Raw genomic sequence first — 15,952 nt, 5'->3', positions numbered from 1 at the left:
CACGGTCAGTTTTCGTCAAGTACTGTTTATATTTAATTTTAAATAAAAAAAAATTACAATAAAATTGATATGACTGCTATGGATGCCCGATACTGAATAAACAAGTATCCCCCTAGATGGAAAAAGATTTTCTTTGAAAAGTAGCTTTGTCCCATTAAGGATCCTCACTTTCTCCTCTTCACGATTGTTGGTGTTCCTCGCAACTTGGAGAATTCCCGAATTTCTAATGACAAAAGCTTACCCCTATTCAAAACCCAAAAGATTTCCAAATAAAAAATACTCAAGAACAGAACCCTAAAAAGACCCAAATAAAAAATACCCAAAAAAAAACCCCAAAATCTTATGCAGGGCCGCGCTAGTAGTTATTTTGATTGGGAAATTTAGAAAAAATAACTAAAATTTGGATTCCAAATAGAATAATAGTCATTTTTCTAAGTTTACAATAATTATAACAAAAAGTTAGTGTACAATTACTAATTTACCCTTAATGGCTAAATAAACTTCCTCTTATCCTCTTAACTGTGAAGAACACTCGTCAGTGACGCCCACCTGCAAGCCTCTGTTTACCCAAATCTCGCAGTTCTTCCTCCCTGCTACGTCGCCGACGTTAAGCTTTCTCCCTGGCATGACCACTATGTAGGTTCTGCAAGCTCGATCATTCTGTCTCCCCACCTTCCTCTATTTTTTCTCCAACACAACACAGACACCCCCCCCCCCAAAAAAAAAGAAAAAAACCCCACATGTGGGTTCCAAATGGGCACGTGGCCTATAATATCATCCCTAAAAGTGGCTACAAACACCCCCCCCCCCCCAAAACAAAACACCACATGCGGGTTCCAAATGGCCACGTGGCCTATAATATTACTTTAGTCTAAAGAAGCTGGCAAAATTGCACTGTAGAAATGAACAGTGTTTTGCACCACATTTCAGTTTATTTACAAGATTGCCACCGCCTCTTCAGTTTCAGATTGAAATTTTCAATTTATTTACGAAATTGCCATCCTTCAGCGTGTACGTGTCGACCATCGTAGAAAGGGTGGGGGATGGAAGCAAACCCGATGTTGTTCCAGAGATCTCTTCGACGACAAGCCCATTTTGCTCCAGAGCTCTTCAACGACAAAGTCGATTCAGCGCCTCACCGTCGCACACCTCGCCTTCCCCTCGCCTTCGCACACCTCGCCTTACCTCGCCGCCGCACTCCTTACCAGAACTCGAATCAATGGTAACGTGCCAATTGGATATATTTTTTGTCGATTTTTATCATTATTCTAGAAATTAGGGTTTGATCTAAATTTGGTGTGGGAGGATTTGTGGACGGATTTCAGGGAGAGAGGCGTGGGATGGCAGGGAGGGGAAGGGAGAGGGAGGAGTGAGGCTGCCAAAAAGGGGGTTAGGGTTGATTTTTTATCCCCAAATCAATTGTTGTTGTCGGTGATTGAACGAGCATTGGTTAGAGGGGAACTTTCATTTCCTTTGTTTCTGAACCGGAATGGGGTCGATGGGACCATGCTCTGTTGCACGTTCAGATGAGTGATTTGAGGGATTTGATTTCAGGGATTGGTAATCCCATCCCGTGTTTTCCCCTCATCTCTGTCACACTCAACCTCTCTCTAATCCTTTATGTTTCTCTCTCTTTTAGACTCTTCCTTTCTCTCAATTGTCCATCGCTCTCAACTTTAGTGCTAACCCTAATTTGTTCTTTCATTCCTTAATTTTCTCCATCCGAGCAATGAAAAATCGAACTGGGTTTTCAGATTATTGATGCTTCACGGACAGAGAATGGAGAGAGTTGATTAAGGGAGTTGGTGAGTATGGGCTTGCACAGAGGGAAGAACGCAGAAAGAGAGAGAGAGAGGGAGAGGGAGGGAACGATTGCACAGAGACAAGGAGAGAGACAGAGAGAGATCGCAGAAAGAGGAGGATGACAAAAATTGAGGAGGAACCCGTGTCTGCAGAGAATGAGTAAGTTCTGAACCAAAGCCTATTTTCTCTAATTTTTGGCTATGCAACAACAAATTTCTGAAGCAGAAGAATCAAGGAACCTTGCGTTTAGAATTTAATCCTAATTTTTTTCTCTTTGCAGGACAAAAAACTACCAAGGAAGGAGGAGACTGCCAGGAATGTAAAACCCAGGCAAGAGAAGACAAGCAATGGCGGAGGAACCAAGGCTGTAGATCTTTGATAAAAGGTATAAATCCTTTTCGTTTCTGGTAGTTTACCCTCGCCTAAAAATGTGAAATTTAATATGGTGTTGATGAGTGTGTTTGAAGGCGGAAAAGCTAATCCTGTAATTTGATTGCATTGTCATGCTCGAAATCATTTATCAATTTTATTAAGTAATGTTTATATCTGCACCATCTTCTAACTTTTTTATAAATGTTTTAACCTTGATCTATTGTTTGATGATCGTTTTGTAGCACTGAAAATATCATCGCTCTTTCCATTCCTTTATTTTTTGGTGAGTGCTCACTTATTAATATTGTTGTTGCTTTTAGTTTTTAAATTTTATGAAAAATGCAACCTTAAAACCCTGTTGAAGTCGATTTGGTATCTCAAGATTCCAAATTATTGTTTGCAGATTAGGGATTTGCATATTGCTAAAAGAGAGGAAGACATTGGCTATTGTGCTGGATATGTAGCTGAGTTGATGATTGTCGCTACTTACCTTTTGTATTCTTCACCGTTTTGTTCCTTAACAAGTGTCTTTCTTTGAAGGGGCTTCATAGATGCTTGGCAGAGTCCTAACATCAATTTTTTAGGGAATGGTGGCTGATATTGACTCAGATGAAGCCCCTATTTATATATCCTGATCATTTTTATGTTCTATTTTTTCTGACTTGGATGATATTGATCAAATGAATGAGTTAGAAACTGAAAGTTACATTTGTTCCATCAATATGTTGATCAAATAGATGAGTTAGAAGCTGAAAATTACATTTGTTTCTTGCTACTTTTTATACTGAACAGATTTTGTGTATGTATAGTGCTTTATTTTCAAGGTTATTTCTCTCAACACCATGTGAATGTACAAATAGTTCTTTCCCAATTCAACCAATTTAAAAATTGGGATTTTAACTGATGTTCGTCCATGGTTCCTTACTTTCCAGATATTGAAACATGCATAAATTCACCTGGAAATTATTCATGTCAATGTCCCAAAGGATACAAACATGAAGGCATGGATGAAAAGAGTTGTATCAAAGACAACAAATGGTCAAAGGCCATTCTCCTCATTATTTCATTAGGGATGCATGTTTTTCTTCTCATGTTAATATATTGCATATACAAGCCTAAATTTATTTTATTGGAGCCACTTTTGGATCCAAAATTCTCATAAAGTATGTCATTGATGAAAGTTATATTCTGGTGTCTTTTAGTGATCTTCATGTTTTTCGTACAAAATAAGATTGTTAGCTTCTATGGTAAGCAGTATTAACTATCAGGTATTTGTTTTCATATTGCATGAAATTTCCACTTTTTTCATCTTTGAATAGTCTCAAGCACAGTAAATATAATAGCACTAGAAAGTGAGGAAATCCACTTTCTTTGGTCAGGTTGGATTCTCTACTATGACTACCATTTTTATCTCTAAACAAATTTTTAATGGTATGTATGATATAAAAGGGTAGATTTAACTATTTTGGTTTCTTTGTTCTCACACTTTGGTGCCTGGAGTTTTAATTTTTCATAGTTGTGTCTGAGTTGTTTTCCAGTTACAATTCGGGTGCCATTGGCAACTTCTAGAGGACCAAAATTGTTTTCAGGTCAAAATACATGAACCAAATTGTAACTAGACTAGGAGATTACATTACCAAAGTAGGAAAGTTCGGTCTTGATTCATAGTTTGGCAACATAATATGTACGTAGGATGTTGTTTTGGAACCGCTTGGTAAGTGTTAAATACATCCTATAACATGACTGACTAACAAGCATGGTTGTTCAGATATACATGCAATTGAGATCACTGATTAAATCAGATTTCTTTTAAATGGAAGCAAATCTTGCCTATTAGGTGTTTGTGAAAATTCCCCAGAGAGTTAGAAACAAGGATATGATGTAAATCTGAATGTAGGTTGTTTTGGTATGTGTGTGTACGTATAGGGGTGTTATATTGATATGAAATGACATAGAAAAGGATACACATCATTCGAATATCTCTATGTTCCTAGGTTGTTTTTCCATTTCTTGGTTGCTTCTGTATTTTTGGGATGCACTTATAAATTTTATTTTTCATATGCATGTAGATCCAGCAAAAGCATACACATCAAACCCCTCATTCACACAACAGCCACCAAAGAGACCATTACTGAGGTATTTCTCAATCCATTTAAAAAATTTTTGTTAACTTTTGTTAACTTTTATACAAACTAATTTCTAATATAATTCTCCTTACTGTGTTTGGATACAAACTCTTTTTCCCTCTAATTTTTTGCCATGTCATGTATCCTTGCAGCTCAACCACCTGCAAGTTTTTGAGAAACAAAGAGCCTCATCCACAGGAATCTGTAATTCATAGCAGCAGGTATATCCTAAACCTTTCGTTATCATCTCCTTATTCATGAAAACTTTTTCCTTCTATTTTTTTGTTGATACAGTATATAGTGTCCTTTTTCTAACTTGGAGAGAATCATTTCGTATTATTTGGATTTGAGAACACCAGCATACACATGTCCTGGTTTTTTGGCATGCAACTAAAAGTGTGAAACATCAATTTGAGAAGAGTAAGACTAATTTCCTGCCTTTATTTATTTATTTATTTTATTTTAAAACCAAGCCTACATTCTTTAAAGCCACTATTAGTATTTAACTATGATTTGAATTAATTGATCTGTGGGGTGTTTCAATTGATCATCTGCAAATAAATATACAGTTCTTTAGTGGTACCAAAGGGTTGACAGTGGGAGTTCTTAGTCATCCAAATCTATTTCAACGCTGGACGAAGAGTTCAAACATATGTTATTCTCTTATATATTTGTATTTGAATGGTAACAATGTTGTTCTTCTGCTGCAAAAAGCATCCTTTTAATCCATTTTAACTTAGGCTCAACTTTACTTTCGTTTCAGCTTCATTTTCATGTTAATCATGTCCTTGGTTGCAGAGAGAAGGTGACGATGGGTGCACGATTAGGGGGACAGAGAGAGTTGATTGGGTACAAGATTTGAGGGTAGGGTTGAGGGAATAAGTGTGTTGGCTGTAAAGAGATGGTGGGTTTGAGTTAGTATCTCCCTCTCTATCGCTTCTCTCTTCCTCCATATATGACATCTTCGTTTTGGGGTCAAAATATGTTTGCTTTTACATAGAAATTTGAGTGTTTTATTTATTTATTTGGGTTTTTGTAGCTGATACATATTATGTTTTGTGTTTCTGGGTTTTATCACGTTGCTGATGCATAAACCCATCAGTTCCTCTGTAATTCGTTCCGGTTTTCATTATTCTTTTTCGATTTCTTTTGTCAAAATTGAAATGGAATTTGTTGGCTTGATTTTGTATTAGGTTGCCAGAGGGTTCTGTTTTTAGGGTTCTCTCCGTCCCACTCACTCTCCCTCTCCCTCTCTGTTTCTCTTCTTCAATCAGTCTGACGTAGTTTTGCAATTTAGGGTTCAGTGCATTTACTGGAATATACATACATATAAATGTTTAAATTTGTTCAATTTTTCCATACACAAGCTGGGTTAATTTGATTCTTGACCAATGATTGGTTATTATATTACAATTGTGGGTTCTGTTTTTAGGGCTGGATGAAAAGAAACACCTGTCAGAGCTTTCAACAACTCGAAGGTCAGTGATTTCTTCCTTCTCTCTAATTCTGTTTCTGCTATTTCAATTTGTAGGATTTAATTTAGGGTTTTAAGTTGGAAAATTTAATTAAACATTTTCAGTTGGAGAGCTTGGTGTATTCAACAATTAGGGTTGTTAATTTTGATTGCTGGTCTACTAAATGTTTTAGAACATGTAAACAGGGAGTACATACTTTGTATGCCATGGATAGGGAATGGATACGTAATTAGATCAATTGATGGGTGCCGCTGTTTTGGATATCTACATCCAGCAATACCTGGTATTCTGTGTTTTGTTGTAATGGATTGGAATTTCTACTAGAATCATTATTATTATTATTATTATATATTTAGGGGTTGGGTAAATTGATTTTGGAGATTTTGTATATGGTTTGGGTTCTTTGATTTTGTTTAGATAGATGGTGCTTAAGTTTTTTTAGTATATTCCCTGCACATTGCAAAATTTTGGTACTATTTGGGTGTTTTGGTGTTGAAAGCTTAGGGTTTAGGGTTTAGTGTTTAGCATTTAGGGGAATGCAAAGAAGGCATGTCTGCGTTTCTGAACTCTTATGCAAATCTAATTTGAAATCATGAAACACATTTCCTATGTTTCTCAAATCTCAGCAATAGGTTTTAGAATCCTGAAATCTAAGTAAAGTTACATCATTCCTGTTTTCGTATTTTTTTAATTCCTATCATCCTGGCCACGATTAAACGTGAATATGCAAGCCAACCTTGCATACTCAGTGATTAATTTCTGGATGAATTTTTCTTTAGACGAGGGTTTGTAGATATGAATACTTGAGGGGCAAATGCTCACCATGTCATGTATCCTTGCAGCTCAACCACCTGCAAGTTTTTGAGAAACAAAGAGCCTCATCCACAGGAATCTGTAATTCATAGCAGCAGGTATATCCTAAACCTTTCGTTATCATCTCCTTATTCATGAAAACTTTTTCCTTCTATTTTTTTGTTGATACAGTATATAGTGTCCTTTTTCTAACTTGGAGAGAATCATTTCGTATTATTTGGATTTGAGAACACCAGCATACACATGTCCTGGTTTTTTGGCATGCAACTAAAAGTGTGAAACATCAATTTGAGAAGAGTAAGACTAATTTCCTGCCTTTATTTATTTATTTATTTTATTTTAAAACCAAGCCTACATTCTTCAAAGCCACTATTAGTATTTAACTATGATTTGAATTAATTGATCTGTGGGGTGTTTCAATTGATCATCTGCAAATAAATATACAGTTCTTTAGTGGTACCAAAGGGTTGACAGTGGGAGTTCTTAGTCATCCAAATCTATTTCAACGCTGAACAAAGAGTTCAAACATATGTTATTCTCTTATATGTTTGTATTTGAATGGTAACAATGTTGTTCTTCAGCTGCAAAAATCATCCTTTTAATCCATTTCAACTTAGGCTCAACTTTACTTTCGTTTCAGCTTCATTTTCATGTTAATCATGTCCTGTTTGTGTGTGTTTTCTGTTGGCATTGGAGGGTGGTGCTTAAACTGAAAGCTCTGGGTTTATTTATTTATTTATTTTATTTTAAAACCAAGCCTACATTCTTTAAAGCCACTATTAGTATTTAACTACGATTTGAATTAATTGATCTGTGAGAGGACTGATTCCAAAATACATCTTAACAGCTTTATCCGGCTGATAATTCAGAACATTATCAAGTCTAAATGATTGGTCGTTAGTTAAACCCTTCTGAGATATACCCTTTGTTTGTTGCACTCTCACAAATTTAATCCGTTCCACCATCATAGTTTTTTTAGCTTTTACAGTTTTCCCACGATTTCTGGAATGCTTTTTCGATCTTAATACTATCTGCTCTGTTGCTTGCTGTTATCAAATTTTAAAAATTGAAACAACGTTATAGTTCTAACCAAAATTTGTGAAGGCCAAGGATGTAACCATCTTTGGTTTCACATTGTTAATTTGAATTATGAAGTTATGAGTGAATAAATTGGGAGTCTGAAATGTGTGTCTGCCACATGGGTTGGGTTGTATTAGCGACTCTGTGTGAGTGTAGAGGTGGGTGTGGAGGTGGAGGTGGAGGTGGTGGGATTGTGGTTTTGTTTTTGCGCCATCCCAAGACCAAGGAGAATGCATGTGAGAAAATGTGACGAGTTTTAAACTCATCACTCACTTATTAGTCAAGTCAACCATTTTCCACTCAACTCTGATCTGCCAATTTGCCAATTGGCATATGGTTTTAATTTGAATAGGTTTAAGGATTAGGTTTGGTTGGATTTCAACCATTAGATTTCGGATTAAACGCATTAGGTTGAACGATTAGATTTGGTTGGATTTCAACCATTACATTTCCTAGATTTGAAATCTGTTTACTATCTCATTTAATTGTTGTATGTTACCTCATTTAACTCAAATTTAATGATATTTGCTCCTCCAATTTCTCGGATTTCCTAACAGATTTACTTTCTTTGGAAATTTCAGGAACCCTGATTCTGGGAGGAAGAATACACTGCATTGCCATCTTTAGGTATACAATTCTGCACACTGATTACATGTTCAAAAGCCTAATTAGTTATACACCATTTTTTTTTTATTACCTTTGCAAAGCTTTTGTACTTAGATTTTAAATATGTGATTAGTTTGTAAAGAATAAACGAGACAACTAATCATGGGTACATACTTCTTTTTCGATTTTATCCTCTGCATTGTTTCTTGAATGAAATTGGATTCATAGATGTAGGGATACAGCAACAACTGAGGTGTGAATAAAAGGTCTAGCCGTAACGATTTTAGGGTTTAGAATTGATTCGAAAATATGAGAAAATGCTGCATTCTCTGTTTTTTTTTTATTTTTTTATTTTTTTGCTGTAGTGATTCCAACTTCGTATATACCCATTTTTATAGTACCATGAATAAAGAATATGCAATTGCTAGGATCTCAATTTGATAATCCGATTGTAAATGGATCTATATAAATCAAGGCTAATTCAGTCCAACTTGATATAGTATGACTTAATATAACATATCCTTTGATCTTTATATTACTTATGGTTTTCTGTAGTGGTAGTTTAATTAAAATCGAAAAATATAATAAGAATGAGGTTACTCATTCATTATATTTTAATATTTTCTAGGTTTTAAATTAACTTTGATCTATCCAAATATGATGTTAATTGATTCTGAATCAATAAATAAGATTTGGTGATCCAAATAGGATTCAAAATTGTTAATTCGATTTCAAATATGATGTTACATGTACTGTAGATTGGTCACAGCCTAATAAGAAGACTATGGTCACAGCCTAATAAGAAGACTAACTGGAAGTGATTTAGCCCTTCATTCTCATTTTTTTTGTTCAGTCCAGTGGCAAGAAAAAATAAGGGTGCCTGAAAATCATTTACCTAAGCATATATGTTTAACAGCTTCCTTCACTGTAGATTAATATCCAACGATTCTAACCTATATTATATCGTTTATATACTTTTGGAAGTATGTTATGCTCTATTTGATCCCGAATAAGAAATGACATAGGTTTGTGGCTTCCATTGTTATTAAGTTGTATCCTTTTCTACTTGGGTTCCAAGAAACCATTATAATGAATTAATCAATTTTTTTTTATTCTAAGGAAGTATGTATTCATCATTGTGTTTTTTTTTTTGAACAATTTCAATTAATATAACTATGACCATTTGTCTACTATTTTATATCTTCTGTTCTTTTTCCTTTTTGTAGACTCCCATTGCCATGTTGTTCTCTTGCTGCTAACTGATTTAGTTGGGGTATCTTAACAAGAGTGTTGTCTTTACGAAGCCTTTTTTGTTTTTTGTTTTTTTTTTCTGTGGTGTTACTTTTTACGGTGGGGATATTCCTTAATTTTTGCTTTAAAGTGAGGAAGATTTAACAACGCGTTTTTTTGTTTGTTTTGGTGGTGTTACTTTATGAATTTTTAGTTTGTTTGCTTTACTTTGTTATGTCTTGATAAACGCAAGTTCAGCAACAGGTTGCTGAAATGATCACTTATATAGCCTCTACTGCAAAACAATTTCCTAAGAAATGTGTATTACTTTGTCTTCTGGGTGAGCGTTCTCTAATTTAGATTAGACATCGGGACTCGAAGCTTGGTTTGTTTTCTGTGTCTCCTTCACTGTATCTGTTCTGTGGATGAACAGGTAGATGTCAACTCTAGCATTTAATGGTGTTGTGCACTTTGACAGGTATATGTGAATGGCTCACAGAGTTTTTCTGAATCTGTAGATCCAGTGGGCCCTCATGACACTGTTATATCCAAACCAAAGTTTGGCGAATTTGATATATGTTGGATACAATGGCAGTTCTGCTTCAGCTATCCATGTTACTAGAAGATCAGAAGATCATAAAAGGCAAAAAACAGAAAGAAATGTTAGCTGCTTCGTTTTTTGTCCTAAAAATGCAGAAAAATCCCCTCTTTTAAATTCATTCATAGGAAGGTATGGCTTTCCCCCTTCACTATACTCAACATAGTTATTGCTCCTGAAACTACCCAATTTTCTTTTCTTTTTTCTTTTCAAACTGAGACAAAGCTCACCGTATCTGCTATCCCTTTCCTGTTTGACTCTGGTCTATCTTCCATTTTAGAAAATATTTGTGGTGACTAGATTTAATCTTTCATTTTGCTTTGTTAATTTGTTGTTGCCAATTTTGACCTCAGGCCTTTCTTAAAGAGCGAGACTATACCTACTGGTGAGCGTTATGCAGTGAATGTCATTAACCAGATTGGGGTGAGTACTATCATATATAACACTTTTTGCTTTGAGAAAGGTAACGGGTAAGGGAGGTATGGGTATGGGTTTTTAGGGCCGGTTTCTAGGGAGGTGGTCTGGTGTCAGTGCCTTCACGGGGTGGGGGTGTGTGATATGGGGGAGAGAGGAGAGGGTGTTGGTTCTGAAAAAACAAAGCAACATGTGGATTTCTGTCTTTCTATATCATGCTTATGTTGAAATGTTGGATAGGTAAACGTTTTTTGTTGTTCTGGTTTTAGGACTTCATTAATCGTTTAGAAGCGCAGCCAACGATGTGAGAGCAGAAGGGGAGCAAGCATGTGAGGTAATTTTTTGTGTTGAATTAAGTGGTTCTGAATTCAGTCGAACATTTGTGTGCAAGTTTGGTTTCTATATCTATCGCAATTCATGCTTGCAATGATATTATTGTAACATCAAATCCTAAAATGTATTGTGTCAAAAACAAATAAAAGGAATGTAATGTGTAAGTGAGTTTGATTATTCAATTGCAAAATTTTTAATTTTTAGAATGAGAGTTGCAATTAAAATTAACGGAGTGCTGAGCAGAAGTTTAATTAATTCAGTTTTGATAAATGATTGAAGGTTGCTCTATGATTCTTTTGCTGTTTTGATAACGAAAGGGATAGAACAAAAATGAAAGCTTAGAATCTGGTGAATAATATGTTGGCATGTGTGTGTGTTCTCTTCAGGAGGATCGATTGATGTTTTTAATTGTATAATTTATTTTCATTGGTCTAAATGCACGTCCGATTGCTTGCCTTCCCATAGATGGGTTAAGTTGGACATCCAGAAGAATTTGTTTGCATAGGAACTTTTTTGCTTCTTTTCGATGTGATCTGTTTTGTTAAAGGTGATGATAAAGATTTATCAACATTGTTTGTTCGGAGTTAGGTGGAAATTGGGAGGGAGTAAATTGTGATTCTAAATAGGACCATCGTGAGATATTCTTTTAAACTATGATTTATATTCTTTGCTATAGTGCGGAAGACTTAGCTGCTTGAACAAGAACGACTGCTGCAGGGTGTTCTACATGTTTTTGGCTTTCAACATTTTTGCTTCGAGACTTTGCTGCTTGAACAAGAACGAAACACCATCTTAACTATAAGGCAAAATACGTGTGGACTGGATGTTACTTCCGTTTCTTACTGAAACAGGCGTCTTGCATGTTTTTTGCTTTGCACGTTTGTGCTTGAAAACTTTGATGCTAGAATAAGAACGAAACAATTTTTATGTTGCCTAACCTATAGGATATATATTTTGCCACATTGACTACAGGGGCAAGATTTGTGTGAACTGTATGTTACTTCTGTTTATTAGGGAACCAAAACGTTCAGTTTCGTCCTGTTCATTATACAATGTCTTTTCATGTCAACGCAGTTGAATGTATATAAAAACGAAGCTGCATATCGTACTGACCTCATTCACTCATCTATCCCTTTCTTCATTTATGATTGTGTTGAATTTATTCAAGTAAAATGTATCTTATTCATGTAGTTCAAGGTGATGCATTCAAGTCCCGCAGCAACGCGCGGGCACATTTTCTAGTCATCCCTAAAAGTGACCACAAACCACTTTTTATTTTAATTATTCTCCACCCAGCTGGGAAAATTGATCAAAATTCCTCACCCAAAATTATAAGTTAATAAAAGATTGAAAATCTTGGAGACAAAAGGAAGAAGATGATGATGAAGAAGCAAGTACAACAGCTATCCAATCCCAGAAGTGATAATCAGAGATAAAACCCAGATGGAAGATTTTGAAAAACTTGGAAGAAAACCCAATACAACTCAACAATCATTGAATTTAGAAAGGAGAGAAAAAGGCAAAAATGACCGTGTGAAGTGAATGATCACATGCTCATCTTTTCGATCGCAACTTCCCTTCGGAGCTGAATCGGATGGAGATCGGTCGAATAGAGATCAAGTACAACGAGTATTCTGGTGTGTTTAGGAAGAAAGAGGAAGTATTTAGTCATTAAAGGTATATCTTCATATCAACTTTTAAATTATTATAAAATTAAAGTTGTGGTTATAATTCTATATAAGATCTAAATTTTGATTATTTTTCTAAATTTCCTATTTTGATTCCCTCAATATCGAGAATCACTCTTGATTTTATGGGGGGCCACACTATTGTTGATTCACACGCTTGCATAAAACATTTTTTGAATCACGACATGCTACGCTTGACTTACATGTTTTAAATGTATTTATATACGTGAATTGACAAAATGAAAGTCAAATAATATCGTTTGTTAAAATAATAATAATAATAATAATCATTTGACAACTAATTTAATCACATTAATATGTGTGTGCGAAAGACATTTTTTATAATCGGCATTACACGTCTCTTAAGATGTTTTGAACTTGTTTAAAAAATAATAATAATAATAATAATAATAATTAATGAACAACTGATTGAATCATATTATTACTAGCATATTGTAAGGTACTAATAAAAAAAATGCACAAAAAAATTAATTATTAAAAAAAACACTGTTAAAATGACGAAATACCCCTACCACATTTGATACATTATTTTGGGTTGCTTTTAAAATTTTGTCTGAGGAGCATTTATGTACAATTATTTTTGGTGAAGCATATGACACCAAAAATTACTGTTCAAAAATCTACCGGCTTTATATATAAGATTAAGAAGTAATCCACAATGGGAATAACTATCATTCCGTCCAATTTCTTTCCGCGTAAGTTAAAATGCCCTTAAACTGTTGATGAAACATAGTAAACAACAAAATTTGGCCTAAAAAGACTATATGTCATAATAAAACGGTGAATTGCACTCGATGCACGGGACAATTCCCTATTTAATAAAATTGCCAGTTAAAAAAAATGGATTTGGATTCCATCCGAAATCAATTTGTGTGGATCGTAGGAATCCTCACGTTCTCGGCTAGAATTATTTTGAATTTATTTATTTAAAATTAAATACAAATAGTAACTAACGAAAATTGATCTCATGATGTACGATGAACGGTCACGATATGAGAATCCTTAGTATCTGCATAAAAAGAATCCGAAGAGAATCTTCATCCTAAAAAAAAAAGCTTGAACTTTGCTGTTGAATTTACGAATTTCAGTTTAATCTTCGATCCACTACATCGTCTGATCTACGTCAAATATGATTAAACATATAATAGTTTGTCCAAAGAAAAAAGAAAAAAATGATTAAACATCGTTGTTAGTTGACTTGACTCACCAACAGAAAGAAAAGCAGTGAGTCATGATAGTTGGGTCCACGAACATGCTCAGTAAATTATACTGTGGTCATATGTCAGTACATTTTACAAAATGGTGAGAGGTCGTTGCACCAAAGAAAACGTTGAAACCTTGTCAATCACCATCCATTCGCAGAAATTAACTGCTCTTAAACCTACCTAGCTCAGTCATAAATCCTATTCCCTTTTCCTTCTCTCCTCTATATACCCTTCCCCTCTCAGTTTTTTAATTTTCGGGTCAGATCTGGGAGCTGTGGGGTGTCTGAAGGGATGACCAACATGTTTGTTCAGCTGAAATGGTCAACTACTATGCAAAATTGAATTTGGGCATTAATGAAAAGGTAGGCTTCAAGAGTGGGTCACAAAACCTAGTATTTGTGCTTGTGGTCCTGTGGTACCTTCAATTAGAATAAAAAAGCTTTGAGAATAAGGAGAGATTGGAGAAAATTCATAGGGTAAAATTGGACAGTGCAACAACAGTCCATCTGGTGTATACTCTGAGAGATATAGCTTGTGGATGTACTGTGTCTCTGAAAGAAATGGCAGAAACGGCAGTTGAGGATCTTGTGGTCCACCTGGAACGAAATATGGATCTATCTACTATGGAACAAGGAATCAAGTTAGTGGGTACGGTGTTGGCTCAAAAAACCCTTAACAAATAGGTGGGGGAGATTGAAATCAAATGGGTCAAAGACTACACTTTCATTATAAATGTCCAAGACGAGAGTACTGCAGAGAAGATCATGGACCAGGTGCCGTGGGGAGTTATGAAACAAAGTTTCTCTGTAAAAAGATGGTCACAGGAGTTAGCCTTGGAGGAAGTAAACATGGAAGTTGTCTCGTTTTGGATACAAATTAGGGGGCTCCCACCTTATCTTAGTTCAGAAGCAAATGTGAGGAGACTGGCGGCTAAGATTGGGGAGTTTGTGGAGCTTGAAGACCCCGAAAGGGCCAGAGGATTTCTGAAAGTGCAAGTAGCGGTTGATACCTGAAAACCCCTAACAACGGGATGTTGGCTACCGAGGGATAATAATAATGAAACTTGGATTGAGTTCAGATACGAAAGACTGCAAGACTTCTGTTACCGTTGTGGAAGGTTGGCCACGCGAATACAGAGTGTTCGTTTGCTGAGGCAAAAGGAGGAATGGCTAATTATGGAGATTGGACAAGAGCAGCACCAGTTAGGGAATTTATTGAATCCCCAAGACTTCTAGCCATTGCTGCGGGAGAAAGGAGGCACGCAGGGGCGATAAGAGTGGGAACAAGAGGTTCGACTCAACATCGAAGGGAGGAGGGTACTGAGGAAGCTAGTGAGAGAAGTATAAATGAGCCTATGGACCCCAACCAAGCTGCACAACAACAGAGGAGTGAGAGGCATCTTCGAGTGCTCTCGGTAGGATCCATCCTCTTATTCATTCAATTTTATGTTATTTTTTTTAGTATTTTAGTTAGTTGTATGTTCTGAACACGTTCCTTAAATGCATGTTTATTATATTTAAATTTATAAGTTTTATTTATTCTTTGTTCTCAACATTTACATTTAATAAATGGCTTTCGTCACCCTTGGATATCAGCCAGCACGTGTTTATCCTGGTGTTTAAGGAATATCGAAATCGGAACGTGTCATCTAGAATCACCGACCCTTCGAGGTCCGCCATAATATCGTAAATCGGAAAAGCTTCTGATGCGTTTGATGTAAATTAATGAATCTTTCAATTGATTTGACTAATAGCCTATTCATGTTGTCTAAGCTTAAGATCCATTCTAGGACCAAAGGAACCTTATGCATACCCTGTATACCTCTATATATATAGTATGATCTGTATACCTCTTCTGCACTCAGATTTCTTGGGCATGCCAGCCTATAGGTTTATCTCCCCTTCTTGATGTGTTATTTCCTTTTTTACGTAATCTTTTTGGATTTCCTTTTTCGTTTTGCAGCTTGTCTTGCAGGTTTTTACCTTTTAAGGTTTATAGGGAGGTTTGGGCATATGTCCACCCAATCTTTTTCTTGTATTTTCTTTTTCAAGAGGGGTATGGTCTATGTGCCCCCCCCCTCTTTTTCCTGTATTTTCTTTTTCAAAAGAGGTCAGGTGTATGCCCCCCTCTTTGTATTTCGTTTTTCTTGTTCTATGAGGGGTAAGGTTTATGTCCCCCTAACTAGGTG

General features: G+C 35.6%; 1 protein-coding gene and 1 pseudogene across 20 annotated transcripts; both read left to right on the top strand.

The window, feature by feature from the left end:
- Nucleotides 1–866: 866 nt before the first annotated feature.
- LOC137741118 (uncharacterized) lies at nucleotides 867–11,895 on the top strand. 20 transcript variants are annotated; one of them, XR_015967075.1, is made up of 14 exons: nucleotides 867–1,222; nucleotides 1,326–1,560; nucleotides 1,755–1,962; nucleotides 2,084–2,188; nucleotides 4,245–4,311; nucleotides 4,454–4,522; nucleotides 5,100–5,205; nucleotides 5,734–5,779; nucleotides 6,619–6,687; nucleotides 8,251–8,296; nucleotides 9,984–10,235; nucleotides 10,457–10,526; nucleotides 10,787–10,851; nucleotides 11,527–11,895. XR_015967075.1 is itself a non-coding variant. In XM_088700801.1 (14 exons), exons 2-6 carry the CDS (start codon nucleotides 1,959–1,961, stop codon nucleotides 5,161–5,163), a joined length of 309 nt encoding a protein of 102 aa, XP_088556927.1. In that variant the 5' UTR covers nucleotides 867–1,222; nucleotides 1,755–1,958; the 3' UTR covers nucleotides 5,164–5,215; nucleotides 5,734–5,779; nucleotides 5,962–6,059; nucleotides 6,619–6,687; nucleotides 8,251–8,296; nucleotides 9,984–10,235; nucleotides 10,457–10,526; nucleotides 10,787–10,851; nucleotides 11,527–11,895. The 20 variants fall into 20 exon arrangements, 10 of the variants coding, with proteins under 10 accessions (XP_088556927.1, XP_088556929.1, XP_088556928.1 ...); XM_088700801.1 differs by lacking the exon at nucleotides 1,326–1,560 and adding an exon at nucleotides 5,962–6,059 and having other exon boundaries at nucleotides 5,100–5,215; XM_088700803.1 differs by lacking the exons at nucleotides 1,326–1,560; nucleotides 5,100–5,205 and adding exons at nucleotides 4,661–4,721; nucleotides 5,962–6,059.
- Nucleotides 11,896–13,969: 2,074 nt separating this feature from the next.
- Nucleotides 13,970–15,353, top strand: LOC148694185 (uncharacterized; annotated as a pseudogene).
- Nucleotides 15,354–15,952: the final 599 nt, after the last annotated feature.

This window comes from Pyrus communis, chromosome 9 (assembly GCF_041283825.1).
Source record: "Pyrus communis isolate YQ-2024b chromosome 9, ASM4128382v1, whole genome shotgun sequence".
Lineage (NCBI taxonomy): Eukaryota > Viridiplantae > Streptophyta > Magnoliopsida > Rosales > Rosaceae > Pyrus > Pyrus communis.
Note: the sequence above shows the minus strand (reverse complement) of the source record. Positions and strands in the feature narration are given on the sequence as shown.

Coding starts and splice junctions, on each gene's coding strand:
- LOC137741118 (XM_088700801.1), top strand. Junction 2,189..4,244: donor CTGTAGATCTTTGATAAAAG/GTATAAATCCTT, acceptor ATATGCATGTAG/ATCCAGCAAAAGCATACACA. Junction 4,523..5,099: donor TCTGTAATTCATAGCAGCAG/GTATATCCTAAA, acceptor CCTTGGTTGCAG/AGAGAAGGTGACGATGGGTG.